At 36.3% G+C, this 15,553-nt stretch overlaps 1 protein-coding gene and 1 long non-coding RNA gene across 2 annotated transcripts; both read right to left on the bottom strand.

Annotated features, from left to right (window-relative positions):
- Positions 1-2,080: 2,080 nt before the first annotated feature.
- On the bottom strand, positions 2,081-3,488 carry LOC132101912 (uncharacterized). The gene is made up of 4 exons (XR_009423234.1): positions 3,434-3,488; positions 3,206-3,290; positions 2,550-2,677; positions 2,081-2,429 (listed from the first exon to the last, which is right to left on the bottom strand). It is a non-coding gene; the product is annotated as an uncharacterized LOC132101912 (long non-coding RNA).
- Positions 3,489-7,645: 4,157 nt separating this feature from the next.
- LOC132101911 (extracellular calcium-sensing receptor-like) lies at positions 7,646-11,409 on the bottom strand. The gene is made up of 6 exons (XM_059507135.1): positions 11,300-11,409; positions 10,727-11,018; positions 9,287-10,114; positions 8,952-9,179; positions 8,652-8,766; positions 7,646-8,559 (listed from the first exon to the last, which is right to left on the bottom strand). The coding sequence occupies exons 1-6, from the start codon at positions 11,407-11,409 to the stop codon at positions 7,646-7,648; spliced, it is 2,487 nt and encodes an 828-aa protein (XP_059363118.1).
- Positions 11,410-15,553: the final 4,144 nt, after the last annotated feature.

Here is a 15,553-nt window from a genome sequence, read left to right as displayed (position 1 = left end):
AATAGTTAACGTTTACAACATAACTGCCTTTTTATTCTTTATGGTGGCAAAAACGAGCTTGGTGACAGAGTAATTTGGGTATGTCTTTAAATGAGTTTGACATATCAATAAATAATGTAAGATCCTTACAAAACTATGCATGTTCATTATGCTTTATGTATTTATTAGTTCATTCATTCATTCATTCATTTATAATTTCTGTTTTTATTCCTAGAGTTCAAATAGTAGAGAATGGTAAATCACAGAAACACATATGTGAACAATTGTAACTTTAAAACACAATGTAATATACAATTTAAATTTTAGAAGCACATCATTTGATTAGTAAATATATTTGTCTTTGGTCAAAAAAAAAAAAATCTTAAAAATGTGTCTTATATTTAATGAGAGGAATCTATCTGTTGGATACAACTGTGACTGCTGGGGATGTGCACATCAATATTGCCCAATTTTTTTCAAGCTGAACAACGGAGGAAGGTGTACACGTTAATAAAACAGAATCTAATAAGTAGCAAATTTAATCTATTGTTAACCGAATCTATCCTTTCAGCCGAAAAACGAAAGACATCTGTCATAAATTGATAAGGAAGTGTGACGCCACTGCTCAGCTTTGATGTCATTGGCTGTGAATTTTCAGGACAGTCTGTGGTTGGACTATCTTTTAAGCCATATTAAACAGCGCATCATGTTAAAAAGTATGTTTTGCTGCTATCATCACATTAGTAATATATTAAGTCAACAATGAAGTGTTGCTATCTTGAGAAAAATTACATCTTTAGCGAGATCCTATCCCTAACCCTAAGCATAACTTCAATGAACTACAAAAAAAAAGCCCCTAGTTTTGCCTGTCCATAGATAGAACGACGGAGGCTTGTGGGTAATGTAGTTTAAAACTTTTTATTAACGAAACGAAATAAATTATTTATTTGAAGGAAAACTGGATATCTAAATATGTTCATTGTGCAAACCTCTATGATATATTTGAGAGGCAGGGTGAAATGTGGTATTTTACAGTGAGCAATATTTAAAATGCCTTTATGCCAGCTTTCCATTTATTTCTGAAAACTGAGTTCAACATTATTTTATCAGCATAGCATAAGTAATAATCCTGCCCATTTTCTCTTTGATATGTTAATTGGACTCTGATTTACAGCCATTTGAAATGTACAGTTTTGGGCTCCTCCGGGGGGGGGGTGCTACTGGGCCCCTGGGGGTAGAAGGGCAGTAAAACCTACATATATGTATTCTCCTCATCATGGACAACAAACTGAGCTGAGTCACATTTAAATCTGACAGTTTTCACAGTCCTCTGTTTTCTATTCTTACATCATTGCTATTATACCTTTTGACAGGACATTGTGAGGCCATCTGATGAAACATGGAAAAATTTCCATGAAGAAATTATTTAATAATGAAAATAATAGATTATTTCTTAGATTTCTGAAGTAAATGGCAATAAATATAATGGATGAACCTGCAACAACTTGCCTTTATCTATTCCCCACTGTAAAGCAGTAATCAAGGACAATGTATAGACATTGTGATACTTCACTATTACACAAGGACAAATTCATGCAGTGCTAAGAATATTTATATATATATATATATATAATTAATATAACTAATTAGCAAAAATCAGTGTAAAAATGTCCTCCTCACCCCCGTATCTTTCTCCTCATGTGCTGGACATCAGTAATGTGCATGCTCTTGGTTTGAATACAGTACAAGATCCACGTTGATCATTCCTGCTACATTCTCAGTTATCCCTCAAGTGTTTGTAACAATAAAGCCCATGGCACCACCTTGTAATGCAAAATAATTAATCTACTCCCTTTATTTCACAAAAAAATTGCATATTTGTTACTAAAATATAAAAAATAACTTTCTGGTGTACTGATGTCCCAGATGTTATTAATCCGATCAAAAATGTGTATGTCTTAAGTAAAAAATAATCCCAATAATTAATATGTAGTTTTTCCAAGTCTAAAATAAACACATATAAGCCTACCTAGTAAAACGATGTTTACCAAGAATCTTCAGAACACAATATTCACCATTTTCATTTTATTGAAGCATAGACTATAAAGTTGATAAAGTAGCATCAAGACAAATGAGATTCAAGGAAAATAATTATCATCAAAATATATTAACCTCATATATTAATCAGTTCACACAGATGAGTGATGAAATGTCCTTAAAAGTCACACAGTCCCATCCAGTCAGCTGTGATTCAGATCATGTGATACATATAAGACATGTGATACTGTTCCAGAAAATAATGATTCCTTATCATCACATCTAAACTGGTTTCATCTCCCCATCGTGATCTTCTTCTATCGTGTCTGGAAACAGTTTGTGGTTGATATCCAGCACTGATGTGGTGTAGCTTGTTCTCAGCCAGAGGATCTCTCAGTCCAAACATCCCAGACCTGGTCAAAGTGAAACCAACAATCCAGATGAAGTTGTTTAATGGACAGAGAGCTCAGCTTATGTTCTGTGTGATTTTAGCAGTGTGAGCAACTATGACCCTTGTAGTATTGTACACTTACCATTCTTCAAGCTGCTTTAAGACCTTTAGAGAAGCTTTTTCTTTGAAGACAATTTACCACATCCTCTTCTTTCACTCCTTTCAAGAGCATCACTTGGTCAAAACCCCTCATTTGGCTGATGAGATCATCTGTACAAATTAAAATACTGCAATAAAAATTTCATTCTGCAAGAATTAAGAAAAAGTTACAGAGGCAAAGGACTTACTCATGAGACTGACTTAGCATGTCTAGTTCTCAGAGACTGGAGTTTTTGCCTCTAAAATTCATCTATTGTTGCAGTAAATGTGTCTTTCTTCCTCTAGATTCTTTCTCCAAAGTTCCTGACTTCTCTCACAAATGTGTTTTAGTCTGTGCAGTGTAAGTTCTTGCTTCTAACCAATCAACTATAAATTCACAATGTATAACATAACATTAACAAAACAATGAAATAATGTCAATTGGTGTTTATATCAACTAAACCAATTTCATGACACTTGCCTGCTTTTAAACAGGTGGTGTGTTTTTAAAAACATAAGATTAAAAATGTCCAGGTACAATTTGCTAACATGCTGTAATTGTAATATTATTTAAAAAAAAATCAAGGCTGACATGACCAGTCCCGTGAGAGATCATCATAAAATGCTGTATAACACAGCATTGCTTCAACACACACATACCAGAGGACTTCTGTTTGTTTGAGCACAAGATGGCCTTCTTCATTTCTCATCCTGAGCAAATAATTTCCTTGGTCTTCCTTCTCTTCTGTGAAACAAGATAATCTCTACTTACTCTGTGTGCAATTAATATTGCTCATTAAACATATAATTAAGTTAATTTAAAATAAGATTCAGACCAGAGCATTTGATGAGTAAATGTTGATTCAAAAAAACTCTAAACAAATGTACCTGGGAAGAGCTGATCATGGCAAGATTCGCTGAGACTCAGTAATAGCTCTTTTAGAAAAAGAAGAACAGCATTATCTGCAAACAATCCTGTAAGACAGAAAGGAAAGAAATATTATTAATTATGTGCAACTTGTACATTACACTGGGTTTTGTTTAGACCATAAAAGCAGCCTCTGTAAAGATGCTTTATAATTAAATGTCAAATGCATTCATTATTAAAAGCAAGTAATTAATAGCAAGCTATAGTCATATGAATTCTTTTGATAGTGTCAGATGAGACAATATCATACAAGTGTTAAACTGGATTATTAAGACTGTGATGTGCGACTGTGTTTAGGGTTCATTTTTAAGACTTTGACCCTGTCCAGATACCCACACTTGCAGTCTTGGCCACTTGAGAGTGTGTGTACGTGACAGTGTGTGCACAAGACTGTCCCCGGTCTTAATAATGCCAAAGCACAGCGTCCTTAACACACACTAAACCTCTCCAATACTGCTCCGGAGCACTATACAACGCTTAGTGTATCCCATCATGCATCATTTTTTGGAATAAATCGTCAGACTTTTTGCCGAGATCTCACAAGAGGTCACGGAAAGCTGTCCAATGTACAGTATGTGAAATATTGATAATTAGATATAAAAAATCTCACACATAAGTGTGTCCCATAAGGCAGTGGCTCCCAATCCTGGTCCTGGAGAACCCCAACACTGCACGGTTTTGGATTGGGAAACACAGTCATCAGGTCATGAAAAGTTCGACACACACTTATGGTCATCATGCTCACTCAAGTGGTCAAGTGCAAAGATGGCAAGTGTGGGTATTTGGACAGTGCAACAGTTTAAGAAACAACAAATGCTGTACAAATGATAACAGCAGGAATGTTTGATAAAAGGGACAAACTATCACAGACTTACTGCTGCAAATGTATGCCTCCGCAGCTTTCTGTCTTCTCCATTTCTGAAGGAATACCTCTCCAGAAACACCACTGGGCTGACTGCTTCCTTTACGTCTTTTCAGCTAAAAATAAAAATAATAAAAAAGGGGAGAGAAAATAAAATTGAATTATATACAGAATGTTAATAATGATCTGTGAGCATAATATTTAGATATAAACTGATATGAATGAACTGCAAGATGAAAAAATTATTTTTTGTATTATTTATTTATTTTTAATTTGTTTTTTTTGTTTTTTTGGATTTACATTAAAAGGTATTAAAAGCATGGTACAGAACATATGATTACTGTGATATCTGTCATATAAAAGCACATAAAAACACTAACATTACAGTGATACAAACATAGCTGGTTTGGCGATTATTGTATTGTTGTATTGATTACTAATATACCATAGTAAAACTACAGTTACTGTGGTAAAAACATGGTAAATGTCCCGTTTACTGTGTTTTAACTTCACATTTCATTTACTACTATTGTAAGTGTCGTGATTACCATGATTTTACTACAAATACAACTTACATCATTGAACCTGAAATTAATATAAAACGGATCGAAGGTCTATGGCACGTCACGTGACAGATAGAGTTTAATCACACTAATTAGCAGCTGTGTTCATTTATTTAAACACAATGAAGCTCAAAGACAGCCACGGATGACCGATATAATACAATGATTAAACATATGGCGCTAATCTGATTAATAAAGAAGACAGAATACATTTTATAAAAGGCATTAAAAGAGCGTATATACGACTACTCACCCAAACTGTGGAACTGATCACAGGTATCGCGATGTGTGCTGAATGAGACTTCTTGAACGTGATTTCATAGCGATAAACATCTCATGTCCTCGCGTCGAAATTCTGACGCCAAAAGTTTCCCACTGAAAGCAATGAAGGTCGTAGTGTCGATATTGCGACACCGAGAGGCACATTTGGGGTCATAAAAGTGACGCTAGGGGCGCTTGACCATGCTTCGGTTTTTGACGCCTTTGGAGTGAGAATGGGTTGTTTATTCAGACTAAAACCCCTTTAATTCAGGTGAGAAAGCTTTTTTTCCAAGTGCACATAATAATAATGCAGACGCATTTTGCAGCGTTAAGGTTATTGATTCATCTTTAATTTAAACGATGATCGATCATGGAAATTAACGAATATTGACATCCCTAAATGCAAATGGAGTTGGATGGAAACCTGGCTATTGTCTGCATCAAACCATGCTTCAGAACAAATGAGAACAGGCAAACTCAATTTGGTGCTATGATTTAAGGGGTACATAACATACACAGTTTCACCTAATCTCATGTTAATCCTGAGTACCTATAGAGTAGTACTGCGTCCTTCATATATCCAAAAAGTCTTTAGTTTTATCATATTTATAAAAGAAAAATACAGATTTCCGATTCTTTCCGGAAAAAGCCGATCTCCTGGAGGCATGCCGTGAGTGGAGCTATAATACTGATGTTTTGTGTTTTTTCCATTAACATATATTCACTTATGTGCAGATTTCCAATGAAATACACAAATCTGATGCAAATGTACTTACATGAATGGGGTCTTTTATCACAGGGACGGCTCCATGTTTTAATAGCAAACGATGTGCAAACCCACCAATGACTTGGGCCTTGTTTATAAAACATTCGTCACTCAAATGAAGAGAACACACAAACACACTTGCTACACTCCGTTGCTGCCCCGGAAAAACAAACTGCATCCACTGTTCATGTAACGCTGGGTTCTTGGGGAAGCTGAACACAGTAAACTTTCCATCACATCCAAAAATGCACTTATTTGGAGGCATTTTCGAATAAATCCTATGCAGCGCTGCCGACGATTTTGAAGCACGTTGATGTGCGCGGTCTCGCTCTCCTCTGGTCAATGTGTGTGCGCGGCCCGCTTTTCCGGGAGAAATGCTCATATAAGGACTTCTGTCCACGATCGAATAAAAAAACTGCCGAAACTTGTACCGACCCGGAAGTAAGATTTTCGGCACAGAAATTCTCAGTCATTCTTCTAAATTGTTTTTTTAAACTTTGGCCATGTTTAGCATGAGAATCCATCTCTTTAACACTGTGGACAACTCTGAATACACGAAACACCATTGTACCCCCCCCCCCAAGCTCTTTCATGTCTTTTTGTGCTTAAATGTATTCAAAATTGATGAGGTATATATATATAATTTTTTTTTTCAATTGCAAGAAGACAAGAACTCAATTTGGTGTTTGCGTGTCTGAGACGTGGCTCTCTGTGTGCACTGAACACATCGCATAAGTACTCAGTCGAGTTCTTTTGCATCTACTTTTGTTTGAATACTTTAAAATCATTAATATAGATATTTAACAGAGTCAGGATGAGGCTGCATCCATGATGGAAACCTTTAGTCGGAGTGTAATAGTCAATCAATTTGTCATTAATTTTGCCAAAGCATTTATTCCCATTGTGTATGTTCTTTATGGTACATATGCTATATTTACAATTAGGTCAATATATATTTGGACACAGGCACAATTTGTATTATTTTAGCTGTTGATCAAAACATATTCGATTTACAGATACATATATAATTAATATAGGCTTAAAGTGCACACTCTGATCTTTAATTTGAGGATATTCTCATCACAATTGGAGGAAAGGTTAAGGAATAAAAGGACTTTAATATGTGCATGCCCTTTTTTCAAGGGACCATAAGTAAATGGACAAAAGACTCAAAAGCCGTTTCATGAACATATGTGGGCTATTTCTTCATTATGGGAAACCCAGTCTCTGGTGATGTCCATGAGTTCCAGACTTAAGGCAGTCATTGCCTGCAAAGGCTTCTCAACAGAATATAAAAATTCATGTTTTATTTATGATTATATTTATTTGTCCAATTATATGTAAGCCCCTGAAAAGGGGTGTGTGTGTGGTGGGGGTCATCTTGATTGTTTCATTTTAAATGTATTCTGGTAGCAAACAGAGCCAACATTCTGAAAATTGTGTCAGTCCAAAATGTGTATGTGTGTGTGTGTTTAAAATATATGTAAATAATTTATGTAAAGTATACATACTTTTTGATTGCTTTTAGTTTTAATTGATTTCTCTCTATTCAGGCTGTTCTGACAAATGTTCTCTTATGTTTTTTTTTTTTTTTGAAGTTCAACAATTTTATAAAGATGAACATCTGGAGGGGATAAACCTGTGAAGCAGACAAATGTATAAAAGTCTGTATGACCAAAAAAAGTTTTAACCAAGGTTATGGCATTATGGCAAGGTAAGACTATTTCTTTTGTGTCTCTCTTCCCATTATGGCGTTTTTAGTGTTTCTCTCTGGATGTAAAAGGATGATGTAGCACTTAGGGGCAAATATGGCCACCAGTAATCCAAAACTAGAAGCTAAAATGGCAAATATCTCCACAGCCACTGCATATTTTCCTGGTGAGCTTACATATGCTGGAACAAATGCAATCCACACAGCACAGAAGATCAACATACTAAAAGTGATAAACTTTGCTTCATTAAAATTATCTGGTAGATTTCTTGCCAGGAAGGCTAACAGAAAGCTTATTGCAGCCAATAGTCCAATGTATCCCAGCAGCATAGAAAAACCAGCCACTGAGCCTATAGCACATTCATAGACTATTTTAGAGCGGATATACTGGTTATTCTTATGGGGTGTTGGAGAGGCAGTTGATAACCAGACTGCACATATCACAACCTGGAGGGCTGTTAGGACCAAAACTGTGCATCTTTGTTGAGCTGCTCCAAACCATTTCATCTGGCCTTTGCCTTCTGGCCGAGATGATTTGAACACGGCTATAACCACCATAGTCTTGACCAGGATGCTGGAGACACACAGGACAAAGCTTATGCCAAATACAACATGTCTTAACTGACATGTCCACAATTCTGGCCGTCCAATGAACAGCAGCACACACAGGAAACACAGTTTCAGTGACAACAACAGCAGGAAGCTGAGCTCTGAATTGTTGGCCCGTACTATGGGGGTGTTACGATGAAAAGCAAAAATGACCATCACAAGGGCACAGAAGCAGGCGCCAAGCAGGGAGGCACTTGTCAGTGAGATTCCTAGAGGTTCCTCATAGGATAAAAACTCTACTTCTTTGGGGACACATTGGTCCTTATCTGTACTTGACCAGAAGTCTTCTGGACACACTGTGCACTCAATAGCATCTATCAAATGAAACGATAAAAAAGAAGAAAAATTAAAGTTGAAAAGAAAATTCCCTTTTAATTATATGAAAATTTTGGAATATGATTCCCACCTGTAGTATTAGAAATCTCTCCATCTCTGCATGGCAGGCAGTCAAAACAGCAGACAGGAAGGCCCTTCCTTCTGGCTCGTCTGGTGCCTGGGGGGCAGTTCTCACTGCATACTGACTGTGGGGGCTTAAAGAGAAACCATCTGTTATTTAGTCATGTGTGATGTTACCTCTTTACATAATCATAAGTTGGCCTTTATTTTATTTAAAATTTTCTTTTTTTATAGCATTGACTATCATATAGTATAGACATAGTATAGACTATCTGCAAAAGTATGAAATGTATCATACAATATTATTTACCTTTTTTGTCTCAAAGTTCCAGTATATTGCATCCTCATTCAGTGTGAGCACCATCCCTGTTGCCACTCCTTCATTTACTACACCTACATTGTGGACTGCTATTGACCCATCAGAGCTTGGCTGCCAGTTAAGCACATCATAGATGGCCAAAGCATCTCCATTCTTATCAAATGACACATTATCCCCAAAGCCTGTCGTGAAGTTGACTTTCTGTAGGTAGTGAATCAACTGTAGAGATTGTAGACAGGACAGGTGTCATATGTTTATCTGAAATTTGAATTAAAATAGAGCATATATTTTTCTTTTCCACACTGCACTATACCTGTGGGTCTCACCTGCCAAGGTTTCAGGTTAATTACGTCCGCACATTTGTTCCCACTAAATGGTCCTCGTCCCTCCTCACACTGCATCAGGTCATGAAGTGCATGTGCCAGGGCATAAACTGCCTTATAGACATTGTAAGATGCCCTCAACCCAGAAACATCAGTGTATGTTGTGTGTGTCTTGTTCAGATCCTCCTTTCCTGTACACACCTTTTTCAAATGCTCTCCATCTGACTTTCTATCCCCAGTTTCAAAACTGCACCCAAACATGTTTTCCCAGAAGATTCTCAACATGTTATTTCTTGGATCATTGCTGGGATAAAGATGTAGTAAGAAGTCATGAAGCCCCTGAATTTCTCCACGCCTAATAGCAATGCCCAGTGTGCCCCCCAGGAATGACAGGAAACGTGGCGTGTGGTATTCAAGAGAAGTGGCCCAAGCTTCACTTGCAATCCACTGCCTGCCTGTTATGTTCTGCAACACCACCTCATCCATCAAAGGCAGCAGATAGGATGAAAGGGCAAAAACAACCATCACTCTCGCTGTAGAGGCCTGAATCAATCCTGTTATATGCTGAATATCTCTAGGGTTGTGATCATTGGGCAGGATTTCAGAAAAGGCAACACAATGTCCAAACAGCTGCATTTCTTGCTGGAACAACTGAGCAGCATAGATGCCGTAGTCATCATCACTGTAGAGGAGACCAACCCAGGTCCATTCAAAATGCCTTAAGATCTGAACCATAGCTCGCACCTGGAAGGCATCACTGGGGATTGTTCTGAAGAAAGAGGGGTACTTTTTCCTGTCACTCAGACAGGAGCAGGTGGCATAGTGACTGACCTAATTAGGGGATGAAAAAAGGAGAGGTGAAGGCATAGAAAAAATAAATAAATAAATAAATAAATAAAAATTGCATTTACATTTATATTTATTCATTTAGCAGATGCTTTTGTCCAAAGCGACTTACAATTGGGCAATACATCAAGCGGTTCATCTTAAAGAGGCAAATAGACAGGAAATAGGAAGTGCTCGTCTTACCAAGTTTCAAGCATTATATATATATGTGTGTGTGTGTGTGTGTGTGTGTGTGTGTGTGTGTGTGTATATATATATATATATATATATATATATATATATATATATATTATTAAATTTTTGTTTTGTTTTGTTTTTCAGGATGAAGTTAGTGACAGAAAAGCTGAGTTTTCAGCTTAAAAAATGTCAGGGAATCAGTATTCCGTATATGTGTGTGTACATATATATATATAAATACACACACACACACACACACACACACAAAAGCGAATAAATTGTGAAAGAAACTGAGTCAGGAATTAACTATGGCTATAAAGGATCGAAAAGGACAAAAAAGAAAGCAAGCAAGAAAGAATAAAATAAAAATTAAATGAAATAAGCATGAAGTGTATTTTTACTTTTTTCATCCCATCTTACTATAGGTACTCGGAACAGCCCGAGAACACTGGAAATCGCAATGGAAGGAGTTGAACTTGCATCCCCCACGATTCCAACCACTGGAGGAGGGCCAGTACAGTTGAGGTCATGGAAGGACTCCTCTGTTCCACTACTTAGGGACATGGCAGCCCGGAACGCCATTGCTAGCATCACACAGTTGTCATAAAGATGGTATCCAAGAGTGATGTTAGGCAGTAGGTTGGGATTCTTATTAATCTCGTCTATTGCAAAAGCCATGGTCTGTGCATGCTGGAAACCTTCCATATTAAATCTATAAAAAAAATTGTGATATTAAAGAGATTCATAACAAAAAGACAGACTAAAACAAGCAATAATACCTCAGAGTTCACACAATATTTCATGTCTCTTCCAATTTTGCAAGCTTGGATAAATAAACAATGCTTTCAATACAGATTTTCTTTGTGAAAAAAACATTACTGCTTTCAAAAAATAAACCGCAAATTAACTAAGGTAAATGTGGGCAAAAATAATAAAAAAAAATTTAATCTTACTATCTTCCACTTTTATATTCATGCAGTCAGTCTAACTCACTTTTCACAGTATGGTTGTTCTGGTTCCATTCTGAAGCTTAGATCTGGGAACACTGTGAAAAAGTGAACATGAAACAGGCCTCCAAGTATAAAATCTCCATCCTTGTACATTCCATTCAGCTTGAAGTGTCCTTGTAGCAAACAAGTACCTGATCTGAGGATCGAATCTGCTGATATACAGTTGAATGACATGCATAGAGAAAAATACAGAATGAACCACATCTCTCTCTATTCCTGAGCCTCTTACCCACTCAGCTCACTAAATTATGATGAACATTGTGGGTGTTGCTTTAAATTAGTATGTGTGAAGTGGGTATTCCTAGAAACCAGGACGTCACTCTCCTGTCCCTCCCAACAAAGACAAAGAAACAGTACTGATGGAATAATGGACACATGCACAGCGAATTGTTGCTCTGGGCTTGCTTTTTTAAACATGCTGAGCTTTGGTTTTTATAAACTTGAGTATAAGGATCAGCTATACTTGTCCATGTCTTCTTTTTAACAATGTTTTTCCTCAGAATGTCCTCCAGATGTCAGTCATGCATTTATTATCATTGTACAGAGTACAACGGAATTAGGTAGCAATCCTTGGTGTTATTCACACATAACACCAAAAGGAATTGGAACAGTATTAATTTAAACTGCGGGATCTAATAAAAATAAATATATAAAACAAAAGGACAATGTGATAAAATGATACAATATGATACAATGGCTATAGCAACTGAGGTGAGGTATTAGCCTACATACCAGAATGTTTCACATCTCTGGATTGCGTGACCCTATGTACAATTAGTGCAGTGGAAATGTAAACAAGTAGTGCAAGATTGCAGTTGTAAAGGAGTATAGTACAATAGTACAATTGAAATTTAAATAAACGAGGGACAAGTTTAGTTTCAAGTGAACACTCAAAATACATTATTTGGGTAACTCTTTACAATAACTAACTAACTAACACTTTAATTAACATTAATACATTAACTAACATTAACTCAGTTATTTGTTATATACATTAACAAAACACAGTTCAATTAAACAGACAAGCAAGCAGGTGTGCATGATTTTGGCATGGCATGCATTACAAAATATTTCATAATTTCTTTACCTAAATTCAACATTTGGGTCAGACTCGGTTGCAGAATCACATCACTCTGTGGCTGTGCATCTGAAATTATTAACTTTTTCTATATAGTGTAGTAGTTAGCTATCTCTGTGTCGTGCATGGTCGCTTGTCAAGCTTGAAAAAATATATTTGAATTCTGAATATATTATCGAATAGCCTACAACAGTGGTCACCAACCTTTTTAAGCCCAAGATCCCTGACCTTGGCCTTTATGAAAGACAAGATCTACCTATTGAAGAATCGATTGGAAAAGACATCCAAGATTGTACTTTCAATCTGAGGCTAGTAATTTTAATTATTATTTATGGGTGATGTACGAACATGGCTGAATCAGAATAACTTTTCTTGTGTTTTGTGAACAAAGAACACCTCTGTGCGCTGGCGTCCTCCCACAGGTTAAGAGATTTTAAACAAACATGATCCACATGCAGTTAACCAAATAAAACAATACACATTTTTATGCTATAAAAGTGTGCACATTAAGAGAAATAAACAGCAGATGTTCATGGTAACAACTTCTTTAACTTGAGAAAACACTGCTAATACACATATACATTTTTTAATAAAGTAAATAAAATGAAAACATGCATGTTTTAATGCTATTGAATAAAAAGAAGTGATTCACTCGCAAGCCTCTGCTCATCATGGCAGTACCCGGATCAGTGAGCTACGTCTCGGGCCGATGACGTCACTTTCAGGGAGGCATCTTGTACACACCCCTGTCCCTTGACTCCACCCACACGTCAAAACAGTGCAACAAAGCGAGACGCGCAGAAAAGTGAAGAGCAAAGGGAAATGGTATCGCAAGCTCAAACTAGACTGACACGCAAAACAAAAGCAGCGTTGCAAATAAATTTGTAGATATGGCCATAGAAAATATGTATTTTAAAATCATTGCTTTTGCGCTGTTTCATTTATGTTTTGCAATTCTTTATTTTTGTTTGCAAAAAGCAAAATGACTTTCCTCAATACTTTAATTTTCATTTGCAAAACTTTATTATTTTGCGTATATATGCAGCATTATATTGACTCCATAGGCATTCCAATTTTCCAAAAAGAACTTCAAATTTTAATTCGTCTGACCACAGAACAGTCTTCCACTTTGCCACAGTCCATTTTACATGAGCCTTGGCCCATAGAAAACGCCTGCGCTTCTGGATCATGTTTAGATATGGCTTCTTTTTTGACCTACAGTATAGAGTTTTAGCCGGCAACAGGCTAGAGGTGCAAGAAATCATGTAAATTTGATTCAATAATATGTTAGCCTACTTGTTGATTATGTATGGGCTAAAATCACATAGACTCTTACCTATAACGTTACATGTAAATTTCATACACTCCAACAATACATCAACGTAATACATAATACAATCATATTATGCATGATATTGCTGAAGATTTTGGCATGCATTTTACTTGCTTTGTTGTCTGGTAGACTAATATTTATTATTGTTGGCCACTTTAAACATTGTGAATATAGTTTGAACATTAATACTGCACTGTGTGTACATACAGTTAAATAAAAACTTAAATGTTTAAATTAAAATGTACTGTACCTAAAAGTTATATAGAAACTGTACTGTACTTAAAAAGTAAACAACAACAACAGCAAGAACTAGGGATGCATCTATCGGGCCGATACTACGCTCCTGTACTCATACTCGTATTCATAAAAATGCCCTGATACCAAAAGCCGATACTAAGGCATGTGAAAAGAGCTGTGTCCAGAAAAAGAAACACTGACAACAGAACAACAGACAATAGAATTGAGTTATTAGAGATAAAGGACGTCTATGAAATATATGTAAGTAATTAATATAATGTTAAACATTCAATATTCACATCTGTATAGCTGATGTGTGCGAGCTAATAAGCAGAGCGTGCTGAGTGGATTGAGTGTGAGACTGCACAGATGCGCGAGTTTGTTGAGTGAATATCTCACAGACATCACTGGAAAGTTTGTAGTTCGGTCAGATATGCCAAAAGCAATCAGGCATAACAGTGCGCAAGTTACATCAATTATTTTACGGTAAGGAGGGCGAGAGAAAGAGAGAGAGAGAGTCAGGGAGCGCGCACTTCTGTTGCATGATCTTGATTGTTGTTCGCTCTATTAGGGCATGCATTTGGATCTAATATAACTAAATCGTAAATATAAACCAAACAGAAATCATAGGGGCATTCTTTTTTAAACAACGTTTATTTTAAACATCAAGCATACACGACTAAAGCAAAAGTGAAACTAGCAGACTGTGAGAAATGTGCTAGGCTATAAGCTCATCTCTCATTCTGCACAAATGCAAACATGTGCATGCTGCGCATGTTTAACTTGCTTTAGAATTAAGTTTTTTATTCATACACAAGGGTCCGCATTACATGCCAACTTGTAAAATGTATAACAAGTGGTTCCCTGCATTATTTTAGGTAAATGTTTTATGATTACAGTATTGAGCATCTCCAATGGAAATTAAAATGAACAGTGAAAGTAACCAAAGCTTATACAATACATTTTAACAGGTATAACTAAGTGTGGAAATAACTGAAGGAAATATATGTTTGCAAAATGAAGCCAACTAATATGATTATTCTTCTTCATCTTCTTATTGCTATTATTATTTTGTCTCTGTACCCAATATTTGCAAAAAATTTCAAATGCTGTGAAAATACAGGTATTGTATTGGTATCTGCGAGTACCAAAAATTGGATTATCGGTATCTGACTCGTTCTGAAAAAAAGTGGTATCGGTGCATCCCTAGCAAGAACTTTACTGTACTTAAATGCAAAGTACAAGTGCATACTAGTTGATCACAAAAACAAAAAAACAAAACAAAAAAAAAAACAAAAAAAATCGCAAACTTTTTAAGTGTTTTAACATTAATTTATGTTTAATCCAGTGATTCCTCTGCATACCACTAGAGGGAGCCCACACACTCCCGTACATGCCCGTGCAGAACCGAGAAATGTCAGAAAAGCACTACTCGTTTCAAAAACCTTAAGCTACGAGTTGTGCACCCTTTTCCCTGTTCTTGTTTAGTTTGATTACTTTATGATTCCATGTGCCTGTGTTCCCCCGATTGCCCTGTGTTTATAAGTCCCAGTCTGTTCAGTTTGGTTTTGTCGGGTCTACTTGTTGGA

Source organism: Carassius carassius, chromosome 23 (genome assembly GCF_963082965.1).
Source record: "Carassius carassius chromosome 23, fCarCar2.1, whole genome shotgun sequence".
In the NCBI taxonomy this organism is placed as follows: domain Eukaryota; kingdom Metazoa; phylum Chordata; class Actinopteri; order Cypriniformes; family Cyprinidae; genus Carassius; species Carassius carassius.
This window is presented reverse-complemented; position numbering and strand designations above follow the sequence as displayed.

Excerpts from the sequence above, each read along its gene's own strand:
- LOC132101911 (XM_059507135.1), bottom strand. The coding sequence starts at position 11,409 with ATGTACAAGGATGGAGATTTTATACTTGGAGGCCTGTTTCATGTTCAC. Across the intron at positions 11,019-11,299 it reads GAACAACCATACTGTGAAAA|ATTTAATATGGAAGGTTTCC; the intron begins GTGAGTTAGACT and ends TTTTTTTTATAG. Across the intron at positions 8,767-8,951 it reads GGAACTTTGAGACAAAAAAG|TCAGTATGCAGTGAGAACTG; the intron begins GTAAATAATATT and ends AAGCCCCCACAG.